At 37.9% G+C, this 22,586-nt stretch overlaps 1 protein-coding gene across 22 annotated transcripts in view; it reads left to right on the plus strand.

Annotated features, from left to right (window-relative positions):
- Positions 1-22,586, plus strand: part of TNS3 (tensin 3) — a 211,629-nt gene that overhangs the window by 157,057 nt on the left and 31,986 nt on the right. For all 22 annotated transcript variants that reach the window (XM_063404585.1, XM_063404548.1, XM_063404628.1 and 19 more), the window contains 3 exons: positions 9,700-9,878; positions 10,211-10,328; positions 10,433-10,516. In XM_063404585.1, coding sequence (XP_063260655.1) covers positions 9,700-9,878; positions 10,211-10,328; positions 10,433-10,516 — 381 coding nt within the window. The remainder of the gene's footprint in view (positions 1-9,699; positions 9,879-10,210; positions 10,329-10,432; positions 10,517-22,586) is intronic.

Raw genomic sequence — 22,586 nt, forward strand, 5'->3', positions numbered from 1 at the left:
CTTCTTGTCTCCAGTCGTAGTGCATTTGCTTGTGTCCACAGGATTTGACTGAGTATTAGCCAACATGACAGAAGATGTGCCCATGGCCTCACTGGACACAAAAGAGTTGCTTCAGCTTAAGCCCAGTAGGATATGCTAAACCATTCAATGATGAATGTGCCTAACTAGTGTGTCGTGTCTGTTCATGGGCAGGTCTATGTGATCAAGGATGATTAGTGATCCAGGTGATTCTTGTAGGGAAGGTAAATAACAGTTCTGTGTTTAGGAGGGTAACTGAGGACTGAAGAAGTCCAAAAATCCATGATTAATAAATGTGAGATGCCTTGCTGCTTATTTTTAATATACAATATGTATTTTGTGCCATTAATTTGTAATTCTCTTGAATCTTTCCAAATTATTAGCCAATGGACAAATTGAGATTTTTCCAGCGGGAGAGAACTCTTCTCTTTATATACAGTAAATCTAGTGAAGGGGATAAAGAGATCATTTAGAATAAGCTGCCTTTTACAGTTCTGTGTTTGAATATATAAAGCTTAAAAGAGATACTTCAATTTTTCTCACAGATTCTGGTCATCTCAAAGGAAGTAGGAGTCACTATAATTTCCCTTTCCATTTTTAACATCAGGTAAATAAAGACCAGTGAAAATAATTGTCCTTGGGGAATGAGCTAGAAGATGATTTGTTTTGAAGAATTAAAATATGGAATTTCTGTATTTAAGGGAATCAAATATAAATATATAGACAGGATTTAAAATTCTGGATATTTGAGGGGAGGTATCATGGCACAGTAGAAGAGGAAAGACTTTAGTAGTTGGGAACCCTTAATTAAACAAAATTTTAAAAATTATTTGTGTAGCTTTAGAACAATAATAATTTTTTAAGTTTGTCTTTATGTCAAGTACTAAAATGTTCCATTTCTGACTTCTGCAAGTAACATTCAATTTATACTAGCAAGAGCTTGATTTTGAAACTACTCAGGGTTCCAGAAGTAAAACAATACATATATGTGGCATGCTGCCACCTCTGCTTGAGTTTAGATCACCAGCACATACTGATTTTCCAGGTTCTGTAGATTTATTTATTTACTGTGGGCCTGATTTTCTGAAGCCTGAGAATTGTTGGTTTTTCCCAGGAGAAACGTTTCAGCAGTTTCTTCTTTCTCAGGCAGCTTTGTGTAATTAACTTTTCTTCCCATAACATTTCTGGGCAAACAATATTCCTTTTCCATAACAACCTCTCTCCCAGGTGTTGTTTGTGTTACTTAACCAATGGAGAGAGGTGTCCATCCTGTGGACCAATAGTATGCCTTTTTTAGCACAGCATGTTATAAAAAGGCTGAAAGGAATTGCAGTAAAGCTTTCTGATGTTCTTCTACTGCTGTAGTCAAGCATCTTTATTTTCATGTCTAATTGCAACAGTTTACATATCTGGACTTGCCTCACTGAAATATACATAATCACACATATATTCATGCATGATGTGCAAACCAGCATGGGGGAAAAAGCAATTTACCTGAATGAATATTAAGAATGAGGAATACTGGAATGTTTTTTGCTGTATACACCACTGATCTGAATCACTGGATTGAGAACTGGTTGCATGTCAGGTCTCAGAGGGTTGTGGTCAGTGGCACAGTCTAGAGATGCCTGTAGTTCAAGGGTCTAAATCCAGTCTTGTTTAACTTATTAATCACTTGAATGAAGGTGTGGAATGCCTCCTCAGCAAGTTTGCTGGTGCATGAAGCTGGGAGGAGTGGCCATACTCTAGAATGTGTTGAATGTGCTTTATCTTATCTTGGAGTAGACTCATAGAATTTCATAGAATTAGGATAAGCAGGGGAACATCCAAGGCACTTAATTAGCTTTTGAAAGTAGTACAGCACAGGAGCTGTAATTGATAGCACAAAGAAATGCTGGCTGCCATGGGGATGAAGAAATAGCCATTAATATTGGATAGCCAAAACAACAGTTGCTCACAATGGCTGATTTTACAGAGTCAGGTTTTAGAGGGAACTCTGTTCTCTGTGACTTAAACAGTGACTTATACCTAACAAGTATATTAATAGAATGAATTGGCTTGTGATAAAGAGAGTTGGCAGAGCAGGACTGAAGGGTCTGAGTGAGGTTGATTGGATGAATGAGACATTCTACATGAATCTCTTCGTTGCAAGGAGTGGCCAGTGCTGGAGGTGAATGAGATCAATGTGATTCATGGTGTGTGTGTGTCTAACTTCAGGGTTGTGTTACAGAAGGATGGTGGGATAATCTGATTTCCTGCATGAGTGTGCAGAAAATACATGCTTTAAAGGCATGTGCATGTTTCCAGTGCCCTGCAAAGCTGGAAGAATGTGCATAAGAATGAAATGTGTGTATGTCAGCTGGGATGTACATTATGGTGCATTCTTGCTTCTGTTTGCTCATATGATTCTGTCCTGACTGACAGATAGGCAACCACCTCTCCTTTCATGCTTCTTCCTAGATGTTTTTATACACATGTATCCTCAGCATAGGTCTACATGGCACAAACCACTAACTACCCATGCAGCAGAGTTCAGGGTTCTTCTGAAATTATGTCTCGCGTTAAGTGCTTAGCATTTTTGGATCATTGAATTCCTCTTTGCTAGGATGTATCTTTATGAACCATGCAGAACAAGGGTTGATGACCTCTTGTCTCCTTCAGTGTCATGTGTTGCTTATCAGAGGTGAATCACTGCACTGTTTATTAATTTTTTTTTCCACTTTTTATCTTTTACTTGAGCTGAGTTATGGAGAGTTGAATTTCTGGTAGTCAATAAAGCTGCTATTTACTAATAACACAATGTTACAGTAGTGCTTAATTTTAAATGACAGGAAGTTTGTAGCATAAAGGAATCTTGATGTGTATGTAAGCTGTTCTCTGCAGCCTTACCCATTTACTTCACTCTCTGTATACTCTTTTATGCCTAATAATACATGACCTCAGTCTACTGCTAAAGATATTTGTAAGACTATTTTTCTCAAATCAGCCATCTTTTACCACAAGGCTTATGTTTATTCAGTAAACAAAGAGAGCTAAATCAGTGTTTTGCTTCAACCTACAAAACTGTAAAAAGTAAGAATCTGTTAATAAATATAAAGAACAGAAAGGTTTTTGCCCAGTTTCATTATAACCTACCATCATTGTCACCATGTCTCATCTGTGTTCCCCACCTTTTTACTGTTAAAATGTTACAATTTGTGTCTTTAGAAAAAATACTAGGTGCAGGTGAGGAATTATGTGGTCAAGCGAAGGCAGAACACAGAAACGCATTCAGGATTTGGGGCAGCCTGTTTCAATTACTATGACCAAGAGAAGTATTCCTATCTAAATTTCCCAGCATGAGGAAGAGAGGGACTGTATTTTCCATAAGGTAGAAATTATATTGTTGCTCTCAAGTAATCCTAATTCTTCTTCATGCATGAGTTATGATGTTTGAAAATACCATCTCAAAACTCTTCCCTAGGTTACCTACTGTAGAAACAAGAACAGTTCATACTACATAAATAATTCATACACGGCCTTATATTTCACTTGGGGTTTATCAGCTCAACACAGAACTGAGCATTAAACAAAGCCTTCCTCTCTCAAAAAAATAATGTGAAATGAATAAAACCAATGTGGTTTAGCATCTGATTACATGTCTGGAATACCTTCACATATCTTTCCTCTATCAAAAATAAACCTTTGGAGATGGCTCAAGATACAGTATCATAAATCATACTATAGTGTCTCTGCAGACAAAGGAGAGAGGAAGAAATCCTTTTTGCACACCTTATTAAATAGTATTTTTTTAAAGCATTGAACTGTTACAGATGTTCTCATTTACTGTGCTGTTCTGTGGGTAAGCACAGTCCCTCCGAAATACATTGTGAAGTGAGAGAAAAATGAAGCTTGCCCAACTTCTCACCTGCCTTATTTGTATGTACAAAACACTACAAAATTTGCAGTTTCCGTTGCACAGGAAAATTTTGGTGCCTGACTTGGGAGTCAATTTTACAGTGGTTAAAAGTAAATTTGAGTTTTTAGGTAAATTAAAAGTAGAAATTGAAGTTTTAATTTATAACTGAACTAGATTCAATTTTTAAACTAAATTAAGTAATTTTTTAAGCTACAGTTACAAATTGAATTTTAGTTACATTTTGCAGCACAATAATTTTTAATTTATGTAATGTACTTTCTTCACAAATTTGTATCAGTCATGTAATTTTCAGCATGTGGGCCTGAGCGTACTATTATTATGAACTCTCTCTAAGGGTTTGGAGATATCAGTTTGGATTTTGCACCAGGCTTGCTTCCCATTCTTAGAATAATGTAAATGGGCTATGAAACTAAAGTGACAGACCTGCAAAGCTGCTGTGTCCTATGCTTGATGACCTACTTGAATTTGGGGTAGAATTTAGACCTTTTCATTTGCTTGTTAGACTAATTGGTTATAAGGAGTTTATCCTCCTAGTCTACTAGCTGTTAAAAATTGGGGTAAACAGAATCGTTTGCTTGTTAATCATTGTTAATTATTGTGTATTTTTTCAAGAATAAAGGGTTTGTCTGACTTCAGCAGCACTTTGTATTACATTTAGAAAGGTTAAGGCATTGAATGTATCACAGGCACAGCATAGTTGGCTTTTGTTCTAATTAATGCCTCTGAAACAGTGTTCCTATAGATCTGGAAATCTAAAAGTTTGAGCATATCAAGATCCTTGTTTAGTACTTGCCTCACAGATCCACCAAGGTCATGGGTTCAATCCTCATACTTCACTTAAGATTTAGACTCGGTAATCCTGTTGAGTCTCTTTCAACTCAGAATATTCTGTGATTTTCTTTTTCAACTGGGTATATATTTGATTATCCTTTTTCCATCACAGTAATGTTTAGCTCAAGTTTTGTCTTGCTGTCTTTGAAGATACTTTTTCTTTCGGTATTTAATAGTGATTGTAAAGTTGATTCTAAATTCTTAAAGTAGATTTGCTATGTTTTAAGCATAAAGCTGTCTTGAAAGCTTGATCACTACATGCCTTCTTTAAAAATCTTAAACTTTGTAGAAGAGGATAAATGGTGGCAGAGAAGGAGATAATTTCTGATTTGGATAGTGTTGTTGGTAACATTTTTAGTATGTGAGATAGTCCCTGAAGGCTCCTCTGTTAGACGTTAACTTAAGGACTTCCTTTTTCCTTGTTGCGTTCTTAAGCCTCATGTTGGATTGAATCCCCTTGTTTCATAGTAATTGATAGGTCTTTTTGAAGTGCTGTGTAGACATTGACATCTGGCATTTCTGCAATGCTAACACGGTTTTCCCCTGAGTGTTATTTCAGCCTTCATGACTTCTGCTGAGGTCTGTGAAAGGGACACTGGAAAAACATCTTCGTGGAAATTTTCATCAATCCTTTCACAACAGAGCCCTGCATTTTATTGCTCTGTGGGTAGAACTGGTAGAGCTTCTTATGTCATGCTAGCTTTCCACATCATCTGGAGCTGTGGTAAGAAGCTCACTTGAAGTGCAAGCACTTTGTCTTTTCCTCTCTGTGTGTAACATGTGTGTACACAGCAATGAATTCCAGCTTGTCTATCTGCAAAGTCTGTTAAGTTGTATTGATTGGTTAAGCAGAAATCCTAGTAAGTTTGCCTTTTGTTTCTTCAAATAATATGTAATTTTCTTAAACCACCTGAAAGTTTTTCAGATTTTCTTGAATGTATAGATGTTACCTGTTTCCTCATGTGGAAGGTTTAGAATTAAAATGAATTGCAGATTCCAAAAATCCTGCTAGGCAATAAATGAAGTTAACTAAGTGAGAATCTGCCTATGAAATAATATAGTTAACATTGCTTAAGCTGTATCCAGAGAAAATGATCTTAACTGTTGCTCAAGTATTGATGATTGGAATTCAAGTGGTTAAAATCAGTTTTACAAGTTCAGATGTTCATATTTCAGCGCTCTAACAAGGAATCGTGTGCAGCTAGTTGGATAATTTGCTAATAAATGAGATTCAGCACTGTTATTGACAAGCCACTGGAGACAAGATTTTAAGCTTAGTGTTGTTTTCTTTTTAATAGTTACAAATACTTTTCAATAGTAGTTGAGGAAAGCTATGCAGTTAAAGAAACCAAACAATGATTACCCTTTAACCGCTGGCCATGCTTCTGTTAGCTGTAGCTTTTTGCATGGTGATAACCATCTGATGAGGTAAGTGCCTGATGTTGTTCTGATGCCAATCTGTTGGAATGTTATTATTTGTTCATCAGGGAAAACAAAATTACTTTTGTAGGGAGAAATTACTTTGCACGTGGAAAAATAGAGAAAGTATAAAAAATGCTTTCAAAGAAATAAATGGGTGCTCCTGGGATGTTTATGAAGCTCTGCCGAAACTTTAAGCTACATTTTAAGAATAAAAATGAATTTTGTAACTTCTGGGAAGTCTTGGCAACTGACACATTACACTGTAAAAGGTTGCTTTTAAATTAGCAAGTTTAAAACATTAAATGTTGTACATTAAATGAGGCAGCTTTGAAGTACATTTTTGAAACTAATGAACTAAGTAAAAGTAATTTTTTCCTCACTCTTTCACTTAATCTAAATCTCTTAGATTTATTTGCTTTAAGCTTTACTGAAATATATCAGCTCAACTTCTCCCGTCTGTTGTCCAGCATCTGATGATAATTTGGTATGTAAAGCACTTTTAGTCTATTTAAGGAAAATGTCCATTTTCCCCAGAGAGACCTTAGCTTTTTGAGGACTACATTAACTTCATAGAAATTACAAGTTTCATGAGTGTATCAATATTATTGATGATTAAATCCTCTTACTCATGTGACAAGCAAAACTTGCATTAAATTTTAAAGGTCTGTTTTGACCCATCCAGAAGATAGATATTCTTTATCATAAAGTAGTCTACAAGGCCATGTTAACTAAGAGAAATATTCTGAAAGAGATCGTCTATACCTTTGTAACTTGGTTACAGATGGAGTGAAACTCTTATATGCTGTTCCTGGCTCCTTCTGCCTCCTGTGGAGAAGTGGTGGGACTGGGAGTGTCTAGTCTCAGATGGTCTGAGATTCTACAGTGATTTCCACTCATTTTGCTTTACAGAAATTACAAATAAATCCAATGCAAAAATTTGGTAAATGCTGGAATAGTATGAACTCAGTCTACATTCTTAAATGTTTCCAAATTCAGTAGAATTCACCATGACTTTTTAGTATCATGTAAGAGGTTTAGAAGATATTTGTGATTTCTTGTAGTTTTCTAGCTTTGAAAACATCATCTTGAGTGATGCATCTAGTTTTCTTACAGTGTCTTCAGTAGATATTCTTTCCATAAACGAGAGACTGCACATAAAGATTCAAGTCAAGGGAAAAATAGTTAAATATGGACGCTTAAAAAGTTTTTGAGTTTTCAAAGTTTCACCATGAAAACAGAATCTCAGTTGTGTTGTTTTCAAAATGTGCTATGCTTATAAATACTGACATGATAAAATTAATAACTGGTTGTATTTGCACCCTGAAATTTAACCCTATTGGTGGAATTTTCAAAAATTACTAACATGGTTTTATTTAGTTAGTTATTTGCCTCAATAGTAGTTATTATCACACTGGCTTTGATGCTAGCAGAGATGGATTTTTTGGAAGTGTCTAATTCTGTAGTTTAACAAGAGATTTATTAATATTTTTAGGATAAGCCACTACTTGCCAGCAAGTTACTTAGGTTGATACATACATATATCAATACAGAAGCACTTAAGTACCATAGATTTTAGTCTTAAATCCCTGTCTCTGCTTCAAGCTTGAACAAAAACTGTTCCACTATACAGTTATGTATTTGTGCATTGGTGTTCTATAATTATGTGGTGTAATCAAGGTGAAATGTCTGTAACACAGACTCTTATGCTGCATGCCAGATTTTACACTTTACACCTTCTATCAGCTTCTTCAGATTAGGAAACTGATGAGTGTGTAAGGTGTATACTATCATTTTTCTCTACCCAAGTTGTTGATTCAGCCCTCCAAGTTGTTGATTCAGCCCTCCAAGTTGTTGATTCAGTTGATTCAGCTGGTTTAGATTAAGGACACACTTTGGACTCCTAGTGTTATGGCTCCACGATCAAGGTGTAAAGGAGATGTGCTTGAACAACACATACGTGGGGAGGCAGATGAGCCTGCCAGGCCTCTGCCCTGGAGAGATGTCCCTTGAATGGAAAGGACTCATCTCAATAAGCTCATATCAACCCTCCCAGGGAGAGAGAACCCTTAGATGAGGCTGTTCTCTCTGGTCATGGCGAGTACCCACAATGCTCTGGTATACCCATGTAGATCCTTTCTAACACATTGTTTTTTGCCCTTTGGTACCACCCCTGCTTTCCCCCATAAATAGCCCAGCTTCTGCCCTGTTCAGTAGGGAGCTGTTGTCCCTGGCCCCCCTTGGTAGGGTGCTGGACAATAAAGGCTACGTTGTGGAACTGCCACACGACTCTCCTGTCTCTGTCCTTGAGTTGGCCTGGCATCACTTGGCAAGGCAGAGCTGAAATCACTACTAAGAGCTGAATCACTTGAAGCCACAGGCTGCACCTTGCTGAGGCTACCCGGCAGCTGGACGAGTGCCCGAGACTCCCAGAAGGTTGTCTCTAGCGAGACCTCTCTGGGAAGATTCCGGCATTCTGGGTGGGACCACAGACCCCTCGGCCGTTCCCACATACTTAGAGCTGGAAATGACTGTAAAGGTTTAAATGACACCAAGCAATTAAATTAAATTAAATTAACTTCTCATGGAAATACTCAGCTCTTTTAAGAGAAAAAACTAATCCTCAACAATCTTTTTGGATATATATATAGACCATAGAAGCTCTCAGAGGAGTATCTGAAAAGTTGCTCTGCATGTGATTGTTTTTGTGACCACTCAGTAAATTGGACAGATCCTTATTGTTGACTTAAGGAGGTAGAAAAAGCAATTGTTGCAGGAGTAATCTGGAAGTGATTGTTGTTGGTGGATGACCATGTATAAAATCCTGCTAGTCATAGCTATGCATCTAGTGACGTGGTCTTAATAACATCTTTGTAAACAAATACTGCTTTATATCCTTGAATATCCTGGATTGTTCTGCTGTTACTTACTCTTCTCTGCTGTTTCTCAAAAGGATTAAAGCTTCTGTGTGTAGCTAATACCTAATTTTTGTGATTGTGATTGTGATTGCTATGTGTGTCACCAAAGGTGTGACACAGTGTGACTCAGTTCACACAGTGAACTGAGTTTATAAGGGCCAGGGCCTGTTTTAGCTAAAAATAATTTGCTTTTAGGAGGCGAATGGGGGGAAAACGCAGCCCTGGACAGCAGAATGGTTTTTCTGCCAAGAGCCACTATGTGTCAGAAATGGCAAGAGAGGCTTCTCACTGGAATGCCCATAGCGGCCCCTGCTGGCTTGCTCTTCTGATGGCACTGGCGGTGATGGCTTCGAAAATGAGCATCAGGAGAAACATGCTGCTTAACTTACTCGTCTAGAACAAAGGGGACTGCAAATGTTTTCCCGCTGGTGTCAGCAAAGAAACTACAATTGGTATCTTTTCCTCACCTATGTGATTTTGTAAAACAGTTTGAACATTCTTGATTACAATCACTAGAGACACAATAATGAAGTTTGTTTTAACAATTCTAACTGAAAAAAAAAATAGTTTCTTAATCAGCTTGCCTGTTTTCAGCAACAGGTATGCAAGATGATGATGCAACAGGGAAAAGGCTCAGAAAGTTAAGTGTTGGGCAGTATGGCAATGATGTTCCTGGGGAGCCATCTTACAACAGGTGTGGATGGATGAAGTCTCCTGCTATTCACCAGGCTGTAATTCCAGGATCACAGGTTGCTGGAGGGAAAACCAAGGAGGTAAACAATCAAGAAATTTTCACTAAATACTGAAGTGAGTGGCCAGTAGAAAGTCATTATGCTCTGTGTCCAAAATTAATGTGAAGCAATTGTGCAGTTGCATCATGACAATAAGAACAAATAACTGCATTTACCTCAGAAATGCAATTCAATGTTTAAGGATGCTCTTGTCTGTTCTGTGTTTGCATGTTTTCAGTGTTCCAAGATCTCTCTGCTGGAATCTTCTCTGATTACAGAAACCTTCTGTAATTTGATGAAGAATGCCCCACTGTGTCATAGGGTTAAGTGAGAATTATCACACTATATTTTTGCTTTTTTGTGTATTCTCTTAGATGATCGCTGTACATTACCAAGATGAAATAGATGGGGGAATCTTCTCCACAATAAAAAATGGAAATGAAGCTGTCACATTCACATCAGCTTTTCCTCTATCACCAGAGATGACATATGGTAAGAAAATGTCTGCCTCTGTTTATTTATTTATTTGTTTTAATAGCACTAATTGGCATTTTAGCTGTTACTGAAGAGGAACTGCCTTTTTCCCTCTCTCCTAGTGATAGCACCTCCACTAAGTCATCAGCAGATTCTCTCCAGCCAAAAGGTCAGCAGCCCATCTGAGCTGTACAGAACAATTTCTGGTAAGGTACTCCTCTTTCCTACATAATGTGAAAATGAACTGTGTGTGAAGGCACCTAGCACAACAGGTTTATAATTGGGACATATAAATGGTGAATTTACACATGCGAGTCAGAGAAACGGTTTTTAGCAGTCCTATTTTGATCACGCCAAAAACAAGTGAATAATGAACAATTACCCAAGAAATATTTAATGGCTTCCAGATTTCTAACTGCAAACAGGGAGTCCCATGTTCACATTCATTGTGCAGATTCAGTGTGGAGCAATTAGGCAGCTGCATGACAGAAAGAAGAGGAAATGGAGCTCAATGTTTCAGGCTATCCTGCTCTTGTTCTCTCTATCTGTTTGCATGGTTTCAATGGTCCTCAGTCATTCTGCTGATATTTGATGAGTCAAAATACCACTATCAGGAGATTTGAGTTCTTTGTGATTGTAAGTAGGTTTTGTCTCCATCTGAGGAAAGACAGGTAATATCCATGTTGTCATCTTTCCAGGCCAGTGAAGCTGACAATAGAACTTGACAGTAGCTATGCTCAAGTCAAGGAGATCATGTAAGGAGATCATGTAAGGAGATCACGTAAGGAGATCATGACCAGAGGAATGGATCTGAAGGGGTTTTTTACCATGGTACATTTTGTAAATGCATAACCATGGGAAAGTAGTTGGTAGTAGATGATTACATATTTAAAGATTTAATATGATCTAGCTATGATTTTTTATAATAAAGGGTGATTTTCAATGCCCTAACTCTTTGCTACTAAAAATACCAGCTAAGCTACTATTACCTGTCATCTTTTTTTTGTGCAAAATTATTTGAAAACACTAAGATTTAAAAGAAAAAAATATTTCTGGACTGCATCAGAAAGTGCTGGACATAGCAGGAAGCCAGCTAATGCATTTAAAACCTGAATAAAAATCACAGGCATTCATTTTATGCATCACATGACGTTCAAATGAAAATACATGTATATTATGTATAGTTTTACTGCTTAGGCTATGTCTGTTTTCTCCAGGAGGATCTTGATAGTGAACTTTTCAATAAATTTGATGATGGGTTTTTATGCAATAATAGTGTTTCAGTTTTAACTTTAAAAAAAACCTTTATGTTTAATTTGTGTCACTTAATAGTTATCAAAAGCAAATAACATCAAGAGAGAATAAAATTAGCTATAGAAAAATCTTCTATAGTAGATACTTCTACCCAGTTCAAGACATCTCTTTATGGTTCTCCCTATTTCTAAGTAATTAGTGGCAGATAGCCTCCTAGGGACAACTTCATCAAATCAATTATAGGTTGATCTGCTGAACGCTTTGTTGTTAAATGGTTTCTATTAATGTTGCTAAAAGTGAAGACTTGCCCTGGAAAAATATTTGGCTTTCAATGTATTTCTCTGTTTTGATTCTCCTGCTTAATTCTAAATGCTGTCATCTCTCAAATGCTGGTTTCAGATACTCAGCTATTCTTCCTTTGAGTGCCTGTTTCAAAATGAGGCACAAGGTATACTGAATGCTACAGATTAAGTGCTCATCTCCATGCAGCTTTGATTTTAGCTGTAAGCATAATGTACTTTGATACTAAAGGTGTTAGTTGTTAGTTAGTTAAAGGTTAAAAGTGTATGAGGTGGTTCAGCTAGAAAACATGAAGTTAAAGATACCTGTTAGCAAGCATCTCTTAGAAATGTTAATTGGGTGACTTTCCTATCAGAGCACAGAAACTTCTATTGTCAGAGGCAAGTAAGAATTACACTTTAAATGTTTTAAAATTTTCGCTTTTCCCTTCACTTCTACTACAGTTACTGCCTGTATCTACAGTATCTACTGTATCTACTTGCTTCTGTGTCTTCTGATTTCTTTGGCAAGAAGCACTTCTTATTTCTGCTACCATCCCAGGTTCATGCCCAGAGCAAGAGTGTTATGTTTTGTGTGTTGAAGAGGCCAAGAATCTGAAGGGAACAGATGCAGCTGTTCCTGTGGTTAAGACTGCTTTAATGCACGTGCCATAAAGGTGACTCTAACAGTGTACATTTTCCAAGAGTTGTTAACACCCTCAATTTTTAGTACTTTCCCTTGCAGCCTAGCTCTTCTTTTAAATGATTACATGGTCTTCATTTTGGTAAAAGTCAGGAAACATACTGACTTCTTCAGAATTTTTCAACAGTGTGAAGCCTTTTGAGTCATGGACTCTGGAGTCTTAATTTCTGCCATTAAAATATTATCACTTTTGTCTCAGTTCAGATCACCCTTGAATTCAAAATTGCTTTGTTCTGCATCTCAGCTTTGCTGTTTATCTGCTTTTTAAATTACTAGTAAGGATGCTGTAACCTGGTTACCAATTATCTAGATGTATTATTGTTTTATTTCCTCCCTGTTTCCTTGTGGAGAATAGCATTCAGTGTAATTAGCACTTACCATATGAAGGCATTCTGTTGTACTTTTAGAAAAGTACAGAAGTATATGTTTTAAAAGAAAAATTACACAGTTTTGTGTATGTTATAGTCAAGAATTGCAATGACATCCAGTCCTTACGTATAAAAAATTATAAAATTCTCTCTTCTTTAAGTTATTCTTGTAAACTGTGTATCTAGTATCTTGAAGGCATCTGATTTTTAACCTGTTTGCCTGAGGACACTGTCTTTAATAACGTCTTATAAAACGGAGCTCTGTTATCGCTAGAAATCTTAATTTTTCTTTCCAGGTAAAACCACTTTGCTGGGGAAAGTCAGTCTAGTAGTGTTATGTATCTGTCTCCTTTACATTAGCTATGCCCTAACTCTTCATTTTCCCTGTATATTTATTGGAGATGTCCTGCATGGAGTATTTCTTTTCAGAGCCTTGTTCTTTATCAAATGGATGTAAATTTAACTTCCCTCAGCCTGTATGCATTCAGTCAATTTTATGCATGCACTGCTGCTCCAGGGATCACTTGCTGCCATGGTTTTGTGGCTCTTTTCTTCACTTTACATAGCTTGAAAGTAATACAGCACTCACAAGAGTTCATTCTGAATTATCTTCAAAAGCCACCTTGTTTCTTGAGATGAACCAAAGTGGTCCATAAATTGGCTAGTGGCCTATAAATTGGCTAGTTTTACAAATACCCCTCAAAAAATAGGGCTGCTCCAGACAGAACCCGGATACAGCTTTGGAATATCACAATAGCTGATGTATATTCCATGGGAGGGAGAGTCCCACACATCAGTGAAGGAACTGAAGCTCTATTTGTAGGCCGTTTTGAAACTTAAAAAGGGCTCTTTTGTCTCAGACAGCAGACAGCTAATTCAAGTCCCTTTGTATATAGAAGTAACAAAAGCTAGTAAACTCTTTGCCAGGGTACTGAATGCTGGCTAGCTGCCCTGCCACTCCACCCCTGAGGCTAGATGTGAAGAACTGCCCCTTCTTCAGCCCTGGTCAAAGCATAGACAGAAGTTTGCAGAAGGTCTGCATTCATAAACAGGCACTGTCTTACAACAGAAGGCAGGGATCTGTGGAACAAGGGAAGATTGTTTATAATCCTTCATCAATGTACTGACAAAGAGAAGACATGATACCACTTTTTTCCATCTTTTCTGAACAGCCTAACTAGACTTGTATTGTTCAGCAGTGCAAATGATAGAATGAAAGCTTTGCTGCCAGTATAAGGAATCTCTGAGCCTTTGTAAAGGCCTGCCATTTCATCTCTTCTGTGGAGCTTAGCTTATGTACTGCACTCAAAGCTTGTGTATGAGCTGCATCTATTCTAAAAAATTTTAAAAGGGCAGCTTTTCTCCTGATGCCATCATGGAACTCTTCAACATCACACACTAGGATATTTCCACAATTTTTCTCATACAGACTCTGTTTTTATCTGACAGAGACACTGTAGCCCTAAATTCCCCTCATTGACTAACACAGAGTTACTCTATTACATCATCCAGTAGAGTGATAAACGTATTGGAAGGCAAACCTACAATCTAACAGCCTCATTACTGCATAATTCTATTACTGATTAGAATTTTATACTGTTGTGGGTTCATACTGTTATTCCAGGATTGTGATTTCTTCCAGTCACTGAGTTGCAAGGGAAATTATACATACTGCTTAATTTTTTTATTTAAAAATGTCAGGGTTCTAAACTGAAGGTCAGTTTCGGAATAAAAGTAAAACTAATTTGTGAAAGGGAAAAATTCCCTGTTTATAATGGGCAAAATTTTTCTCAATAATGTGAAAAGCTTTTATGTAATATTAATTTATACCTGTCTTTCTCTCCTCCTCTTACCTGTTTATGTAAGCTATATATGTCCAAAAAACTTTTCCAGTTCTGGGTTCATTTGCTTACAACATCAGTGCATCCACTTATGTGGATGGTTATCATAAGCTCCGTCCTCCTGGAAACAGGTGCATTTTCATTTTTGCTATTGCAATTTTTGTATTTAAGGTTTTTTTGGATATTTTGTTTATTTTAGGGGTTTTTAATTTATTTGTTGAGGTTATCAATGACAAATAAAAATACAAGTAGAGAGAGGAAATTTATGATTTAATGCAAAGCAGATACACCAGTTGAAATTATGTTGAGTTTAATCTATTTAGCTAGCTATATATGGACAGGTTTTGCTTACAGCTATGTTACATGTTTCTACATAAAATTTTACAAACTCTGTACATATTTTAGCCACTCAGTAGACATTCTAAAATGTCATTGATTTAGAGGAGAAAGGAATATAATCATAAATTACTGAATATAAAAAACTAGGCTGTGCCAAGTCCATGGCAGATAGTATGTGATGGTAAACGAGTGGGACAATATAAATGTGAGTTTTCTTTGGCTGATACGAGTGGGACAATTGCTTATTTTTTGTTTGTTTGTTTTAATGGATGACTTTTCATTCCACATGAGTGAAGTGCTGATAGATATGCAAAACAGTGAACAGAGACTGTTCCTCTAAAAATGGCCCTCTCAAGTGGTCCCTTGGCACTGCCTGCATTATCCATTTGAACAAAGACACTTTGGAAAAGTTAGATGGAGTCTTCTGCTTAAACCAGCAGATGTGAATTAAGTTTTCTCACAGGGAAATAAGCATCCAAGTGGTGGAGACCCTAAATACAGCAAGAGGCTCTCTACTTTCTCATCCACTCATTTTGTCCTGAATTCAAATGTTGAACTGCATTAAAGGAATGGCAGATCTTGTGACAAAAGAGTTTTCCTACAGGAATTCATATGAAATAAGGTTTCTAGCTTGAGACATCTTTAAAGTCTCTTGCATGTTATATATCTTTCATCAATGGGACTTCAACAAGTCTGACTGATCCTTGATCCCTCACTAGTAATATGAAATCAAGCAACTGCTGATAGGTTTTTCGTCAAGAACCCACCCACCCTGTAAGTGCTTCCCTTATTGGGGGCACTGCACTTTATTCCAGTTTGTCTGGTACTTGTTTTGTCTTGACTAACTTTTCATAGCACTGTGAATTGAAAATGAAACAGCTGCCTTATTCCAAAAGGATTTAGTAACTGAGAAAAATCTTGAAGTTATATGTACGACGTTATTGCCGGTTGCAGTTTCATTCAGGAACCAATACATCTGAAAGTTTGTGTGGCCTGCAGCTTATATCCTTCCTGTAGCTCTAGTTCAAAGGCATCTTCTCTTGAGAGAAACCTGTAGCATTATCTACTGTTTATTATGTGGGTGTTTTTTTTAATACTTGCCATCCAAGATAATTGGATATGCTTGGAATATGCCTTTATTAGTTGAAAATAAGATGACACTTCCAAGGGTGCTGAACACAGTTTCTTGTTATGCTCACTAGTATCTGGGAGAGCTCAAAATTTTAAAATTCAGGCAATAAAATAAGTTGTATAATTCTGAAGTTCCAAATGCAAAAAAAAAGTTGTTTATATAATCAAATATTACATGGGAAAAATGTGTTTATACAATAGTTCAGTGTTGTTACTTGATCATGGTCTCAAAGCATACGTGCCTCTTCATTTAAATTTGAAATACATCCTGATAATACACTGGTGGATGGTGGTGGTTTGGTTTTGGTTTTTTTCCTCTTTCTTTTTTCACGCTAAGAACCACTGAACAAGTGATTACTTGAGAGGTTTTTAAAGCATTCTGTTTTAGAGAGTTTGGTTTCTCTTATTTTCCCTTTCCATGGGAAAAAGTAATACATTTCCCCAAATAAATCAGGCATTTGATACATAACTACTGTTGTATAGATTCATTGAAATATAGATGAAGACTGTCTTACACATATATAAAAAAACAAAATAATTTGAAGCTGAGAAATCCATCACTAATATTTGCTTCATTTGAAGATGCAAACAATAAGCCATGGACAGAAACTTAAAAACAATTTAATAGAAACACAGGATTGGATGAGCAGGCAACCTGGCAGGTGTGTTTGTTTTTACACATACCTGAGGTTGCTTGTTTGCAGTGCATGGGAATAGCATTTTTGAGATGTCACTAGTCACTTTGTCTGGAAAAGGTTAAATTAACAAAAAAATATGGGCACAACTACTGCTCTTGCTATGGTTCTATGAAATTTTTTCAACTCTTTCAGGACCAGGCCTCCCGCTATATGACACGGCACTTGATAACTGTGATGTGCCACAGTAATCCATATAGTTTGAGGGAAGGCTGAAGAAGAAAGCTCCAGCAATCAAAACAGAGCTGTGAGCATGGTTTTCAAAAAAAAAAAAAAAGGCAGTTTTAAAATGATCCTGTGTTTGAGTGTCTGGGAGGGTCTGTCTACTGCATTCACAAGTTAAAGATATTTTGCAGTTTCAGAATGACAGACCTTCCAGTGTTGAGTGGGAACAAAGAGGAAATACACATTCAATTCCACTTATTTGTTTATAGTCTAAAGGTCATATTGCTCTTTGTTTTTTTAAGATGCTGTTCTCCCCTATGTTAATTCTCTTCATGTTTATTCCCTCTTACAGAGGAGGAGAACACCAAATTAATCTGTGTTTTTCTTAGCCTGAGTTAGGCATGTTATTTCACAAAGCCATTTATATTCAGGCAATTTGTAGACAAAATCTGAAATGAACAATCTACTTGACATTGACTCCCACATTACTGTTAATCATCAGAGTAGCAGGGAAATGCATTACATTTCTTCACAAATTGTGGAGTTTGCTGAATTTGTATGAAGGACATGGCATAGCCACTCTGCTGCAGCGGTTCTTGTTGGAGAAAGGTGCATGTTACAATTCAAGCCCCATATTTTAAACTGTTTTGTTGGATAGATTTTGCAGTGTGATGGTTCTGATCAAACCAGGAATCTTACATACTATATCTAGGAGAACTGTACACTGGTAGCACCTGGCAGAAATTGAAAGACCTGATCCTGATTGCTGTGCTGTGTGTGGAACAGCCATGAAACTAATTCTTCTTGCCAAATAACAGACTTTCTTCTTTTGATGTGGCAGTATCTTACACACTGTGCTGACCTAAACCCAATCAGTTCCTCACCCTTGACATCCAACACTGCTTTTCCTTCTTTTCCTAACTCTTCTTTCATGTACAATCAGCCTTCCCCCTTCTATCTTCTGGCTTTAGAATTTCAGACTTTTTTCTTCTTTGGAGAAGAAAATCTCATCTGATTGAAACTTTGAATTTGTGACAGAAAGGCAAGCAAAATGTGAGGGTTTGGTTTTTTTTGTTTGTTTTTTTTTTTTGTGCATCCTTTTGTTATTAACTGTCCATGTTAGAGGGATTTTTTTGATAAGTAGCCCCTTAAGTATAACTGAGTCTGTTAGAAGGATCCCTGCAAAAAAATCTTATGAAAGGGTGAATTTGATAAATGCTGACAAAACTCAAGTATATTAATATTTTTAATTACATGATTTCTGTTTACATTACATCCTTATAATACTTTGGAAAGTAAGTTTCTTACTTAACCACTTCTTAATATGTCATCTCAGACCACTGTCATCTTCTTTGTTAAAGGTTACTATTCTTTGTTAAAGGTTACAATTCTTGTTCCCTTCTAATTCAGCAATTGTAAATAGCCAAACAAGCAAAGCTTTCAAGATTTGAAAATCAGGAAAGAAACGAGATATGCAAAGGTCCTGTGATAAGAGTGCTTTTTATGCAGAGTTGGGGATGCTTTCTGTGGAGAGAAATTTTCTCTAATCATAATTGTTCATAGGAGTGTGAAGACTGTTTGACTGCATCTGGCTCTACCAGGAATCATCAAAGACAAAGTGAAGTTGTATAATAAATTAATCTAAGTAACTGTTGTCAGTTCTGAACTGCTGCATAATAACCTCTTCTGACCCTATGGCAAGGATTTTCCCTTCTTTTTACCTGATAATTTGGTGTATATCATAACTAACCTTTGCTATTTGGTTCTTCTGTGTGCAATCTTTATGCAATATGTTAAATAGGAGCAGCTGCTATGAAGGAAAACAGTGGTAGGAATGAATATTCTTATAAAGGAATAGTTTGATTTACATTATGGTCTGTGGGAGAAAGCAAAATGTTAGTTTAGCAGTACTCATCTCTACAACCAAGCCGCCTTGTGTATTTTAATATTATTGAAATGGTTTCGTACATGCATTCAAAACATGGTGCTGGTAGAAATTTGAAAGCAATAGAGTAATTCATTATGGGAAAGTTTTAAATGGTTATCTTTGTTTCTGTCTAGATCTAGTAATTTCCTGCAGTCATCCTTTCAGAAAATACGGTGTGCTAGGCACTGAAGAACCATCTAAAAAGGAAATGTGCTGCTCATTGTGGAGCTGCAATGTTTCCACTCGTCTTCCTGACCTGTAAATAAAACCTGCTCATAACAATGCTAGGGGAATGTTGAATGCAGCACAGGAAGACTACACGTGTTTTCTGATCTTGGGAAGTGAGTAAAACTTTATTCAGGGCTCTGGATGCTAAATTTATCCGAGAGTGCTGAGCCAGTTTGGTGTAATAGAGTAACTGGGCTTTGGTCAACATTAAAGAGCACTAATCTGGCAGTTCTCGGTTCCGTGTCTTGCATCTCTCTGAAAGAAGCAAGTGAGGTCAGATGAAGTGGTGGGGGAAGAACACCCGCCCCCTAACGCTCAAAAAACCCCCTCCAAAATCAACTAAATACTACACCCCCTCCCCCATCCCTCCCCCAGCCCAAGCCTTCAGCCGCCCCGGCTCGTGTGCTGGCTGCTCGCTCCCGCCCCCGCGGCGCTGCGCGGAGCACAGGACCCGTTGGGAGCGGCGTTCTGCTGGGAAGAGGCGGTGGGAGCCGGGCGGGGAAAAACGGCGGGGGGAACAAGCTAAACGCAAATGAGGTGGAGTCAGCGCAGCAGGCATACACTGAGTGGGCAGTCAAGCTGAAGAGCGAGCGGGAAGCTTAATCTAACAACTATCGGGGAATCACTTTCTGTCCGGATGAAGTGAACTCTGGCTATTCTTCATCTAAGTGGCTGTATTGAGCCAAGGGAGTCTTTGCTTCTTTCGCCGAAGACACTGGCGCCCACTTTACGGTGAAGCTCTAACACGGGAAGGAGAGCGGAGAGTGCCGGCAATGCGGGAAATAGTTTTTCTCAAGTCTCTGCGTGGAGGGGCGGCGCGCCCGGCTGCCTCGGTTCGGTGAGCCACAGGCAACATGCGGCACGGAGGGAGGGAAGGACGATTTCGCACCGCCCCGTGCGAGAGGAGCTGTCACGATGGCTTCCATAGGTAGGTTTGTGGTTCCCTGCCCCCCTGTTTTGAGCGTGTTCCTAAGTCTGAAAACTCGTTTTGTGGGTTGTTCTTGTGTTTGGCTGGTCGCGCTGCCCGCAGTGGCAGCGAAACGTGACCCCGAGAAAAGGGGAGGGCGGCGGCAGTTCACTAAAGCCGACCAGCCTCAGACAGCGGCTTCCGGGGCTGCTCTGCTGTCGGGGTGGGGAGCTGGGAGCACTCACGGAGCCTGCGGCCTGCTGCTGCGAGCTCTGTAGAAATTAAGTGGGAGGAAGAGTTACGCCTTTTGTAGCCCTGTGACAACGTTGGGAGTCTATGCAGAAACTGAGAAGATTTGCAGACAATGAGTTCTGTCAGTATGCGAGTTTTCTGCAGTCGCTGAGGAATGACTGACGACATGAGGCAAGGCTCGAGAGTTTAGTCGCTTTTCTGCCGAGGAAGCCTTGTAATTTTTTGTGTGTCGTGGTGGGGTTTTTTCAAAGTAGAAAAATTGAGGGCTGCCTGGAGTATACGTAATTTCTGTCTACGTAGAAAAAAATTGTCCAGGCTGTCTTTTTCCTCCCCTGAGGAGTTCTTAGTAATGTTATAGCAGCACTGATTTTCTTTTCAAAAGCATGAAAGGTGTAAGATTTTGTAATTGCGAGTATTTCCTAAATGAGGAATGTGGCATAGTTTTCCTGCTTTCTTACTTAATGAGAAAAATACGTTATCGTGCCAATAGCACTGGAAGGGTAGTTTGTCTAATTTGTACATCCAAGACAAAGTGTATTTGTGTAATACATGTAAAACACTCTCACTTTCTTACTTCAGATCTGAATTTTCCATGAAAATATAATAGAGTCTTAGAGCAGCCAGCTATTATATGGTACAGTGTACAGGATGTGGTATAGTGTACAGGATGCACCAGAATAAAGAGCCTGGTTCCTACTGCCTTAATGCAAACAATTTTTCTATTCAGGCAGTAGCAGCACATGCTGGGTAAAGACTGCAACCCTAAAATGGTTCTCGAGAGAGAGACCAAGAAAAAAATTGCAGGAGCTTCACTTCTCAGTTGTGTGTTTTGTGATACAGAAGATAAACTGAACTGAGTTTGTTTTTACCAGTTTCAATTCCAGATTATTAAAAGCAGACTTTGAAAAGTCAGGTTTTTTCTGGTTTTAAAATAAAGTGGTTTAGGTATACTACTTGAAAATCAAAAAGCAGCCCACGCTTTTGTTATAAAGGCTGCAGTGAGCTGGGTTCAGCTTTTTGTTGCAGGCAAGTGACTAGAAAAGTGAAGAGATTGAAGATTCTTGCATTTAGGCAGAATTTTTCTCACAGCAGAACAACAGGACCAAAGTGAGAGTTTTAATAGAATGTCCAAACATCAGTTTGATTGCTTCCATTCTTTCTCTGAGGCATGTATGCCTCAGACATCAAAAGCTGCATTAGTAGGACCTCTCTGGTTCCTTGTGGCACCAGGGAACTGGACTGAGACAGGAAAAGGGGAGTTTAAACTCCTCCTTTCCCTCTCTTTCACTTTAGGAAAAGTATATAGAGTCATAACACAAATAGAAAATGTCACTGAGTCTTTGTGCTTGCTTCTCAGAAGTGTCAGAAAGTCAGGCCCAAGCTCTGTCCCTTCTTCTTTCACTCAGTTTTCCCCCTCTACCTTCACCCTTGCCTCCTTTCCTTTGATTTTGCAGTGTGTCTCTCAGTAGACATGAGTGGCACTTTCCAGTTCAGCACAGATGTCTTAGACCTGCATTTCCAACATTTCAAGCAAGTTTCACAGATAATGAACTTTGGAGCACAAGGCTGATATTTTACTCTTTTCTTGGAAGGTGCTTGGTCTTCCAGTGCATTCTGCCTGAAAAAGTATTACTGTTCATTGGAAGGTACCTTTTGCATGTTTCGTAGATTCTTTTGTTTTCTTCTCTAAAACGACTGCAATTTAATTTTACAGTTTGATGAAAATTGTCATATTCAGCAATGTGAATGTCTGAAATTCCATTATGAGAGAAGCCATGATAAGAATGGAATTGTCTGTCTAAAGCCGTTTTACTAATTTTCTGTGTAAACTTAGTGTGGACATGTTAATAATTGTGTTCTAATTGTTTCGTTGGATTTATTTTTTTTCCATCACTGAATAACCTGCTGTACATAGAGACAGAATAGGGATTCTCTTGTTTATGTGTTATGTACTGATAGTGATTCTCTCCTAAGGAGTGTTTTAACAAATGTCACATTTTATGTTACATGTGATCTGGAAGTCTTGAGGACATGCCTCTGCAGCTGATTTGCATTCCTAAGACAGCAAAGCTTTCTTAAAATCAGTAGCACAGCATCTTGCAAGATCTTTTAAAATACATGAAAAGACATGCAACTTATTGCTTTAGTGCTTGGGGAAGTTTCATTTTTTCCCCTGGTACTACTTGGG

Source organism: Prinia subflava, chromosome 1 (assembly GCF_021018805.1).
Source record: "Prinia subflava isolate CZ2003 ecotype Zambia chromosome 1, Cam_Psub_1.2, whole genome shotgun sequence".
NCBI lineage: Eukaryota > Metazoa > Chordata > Aves > Passeriformes > Cisticolidae > Prinia > Prinia subflava.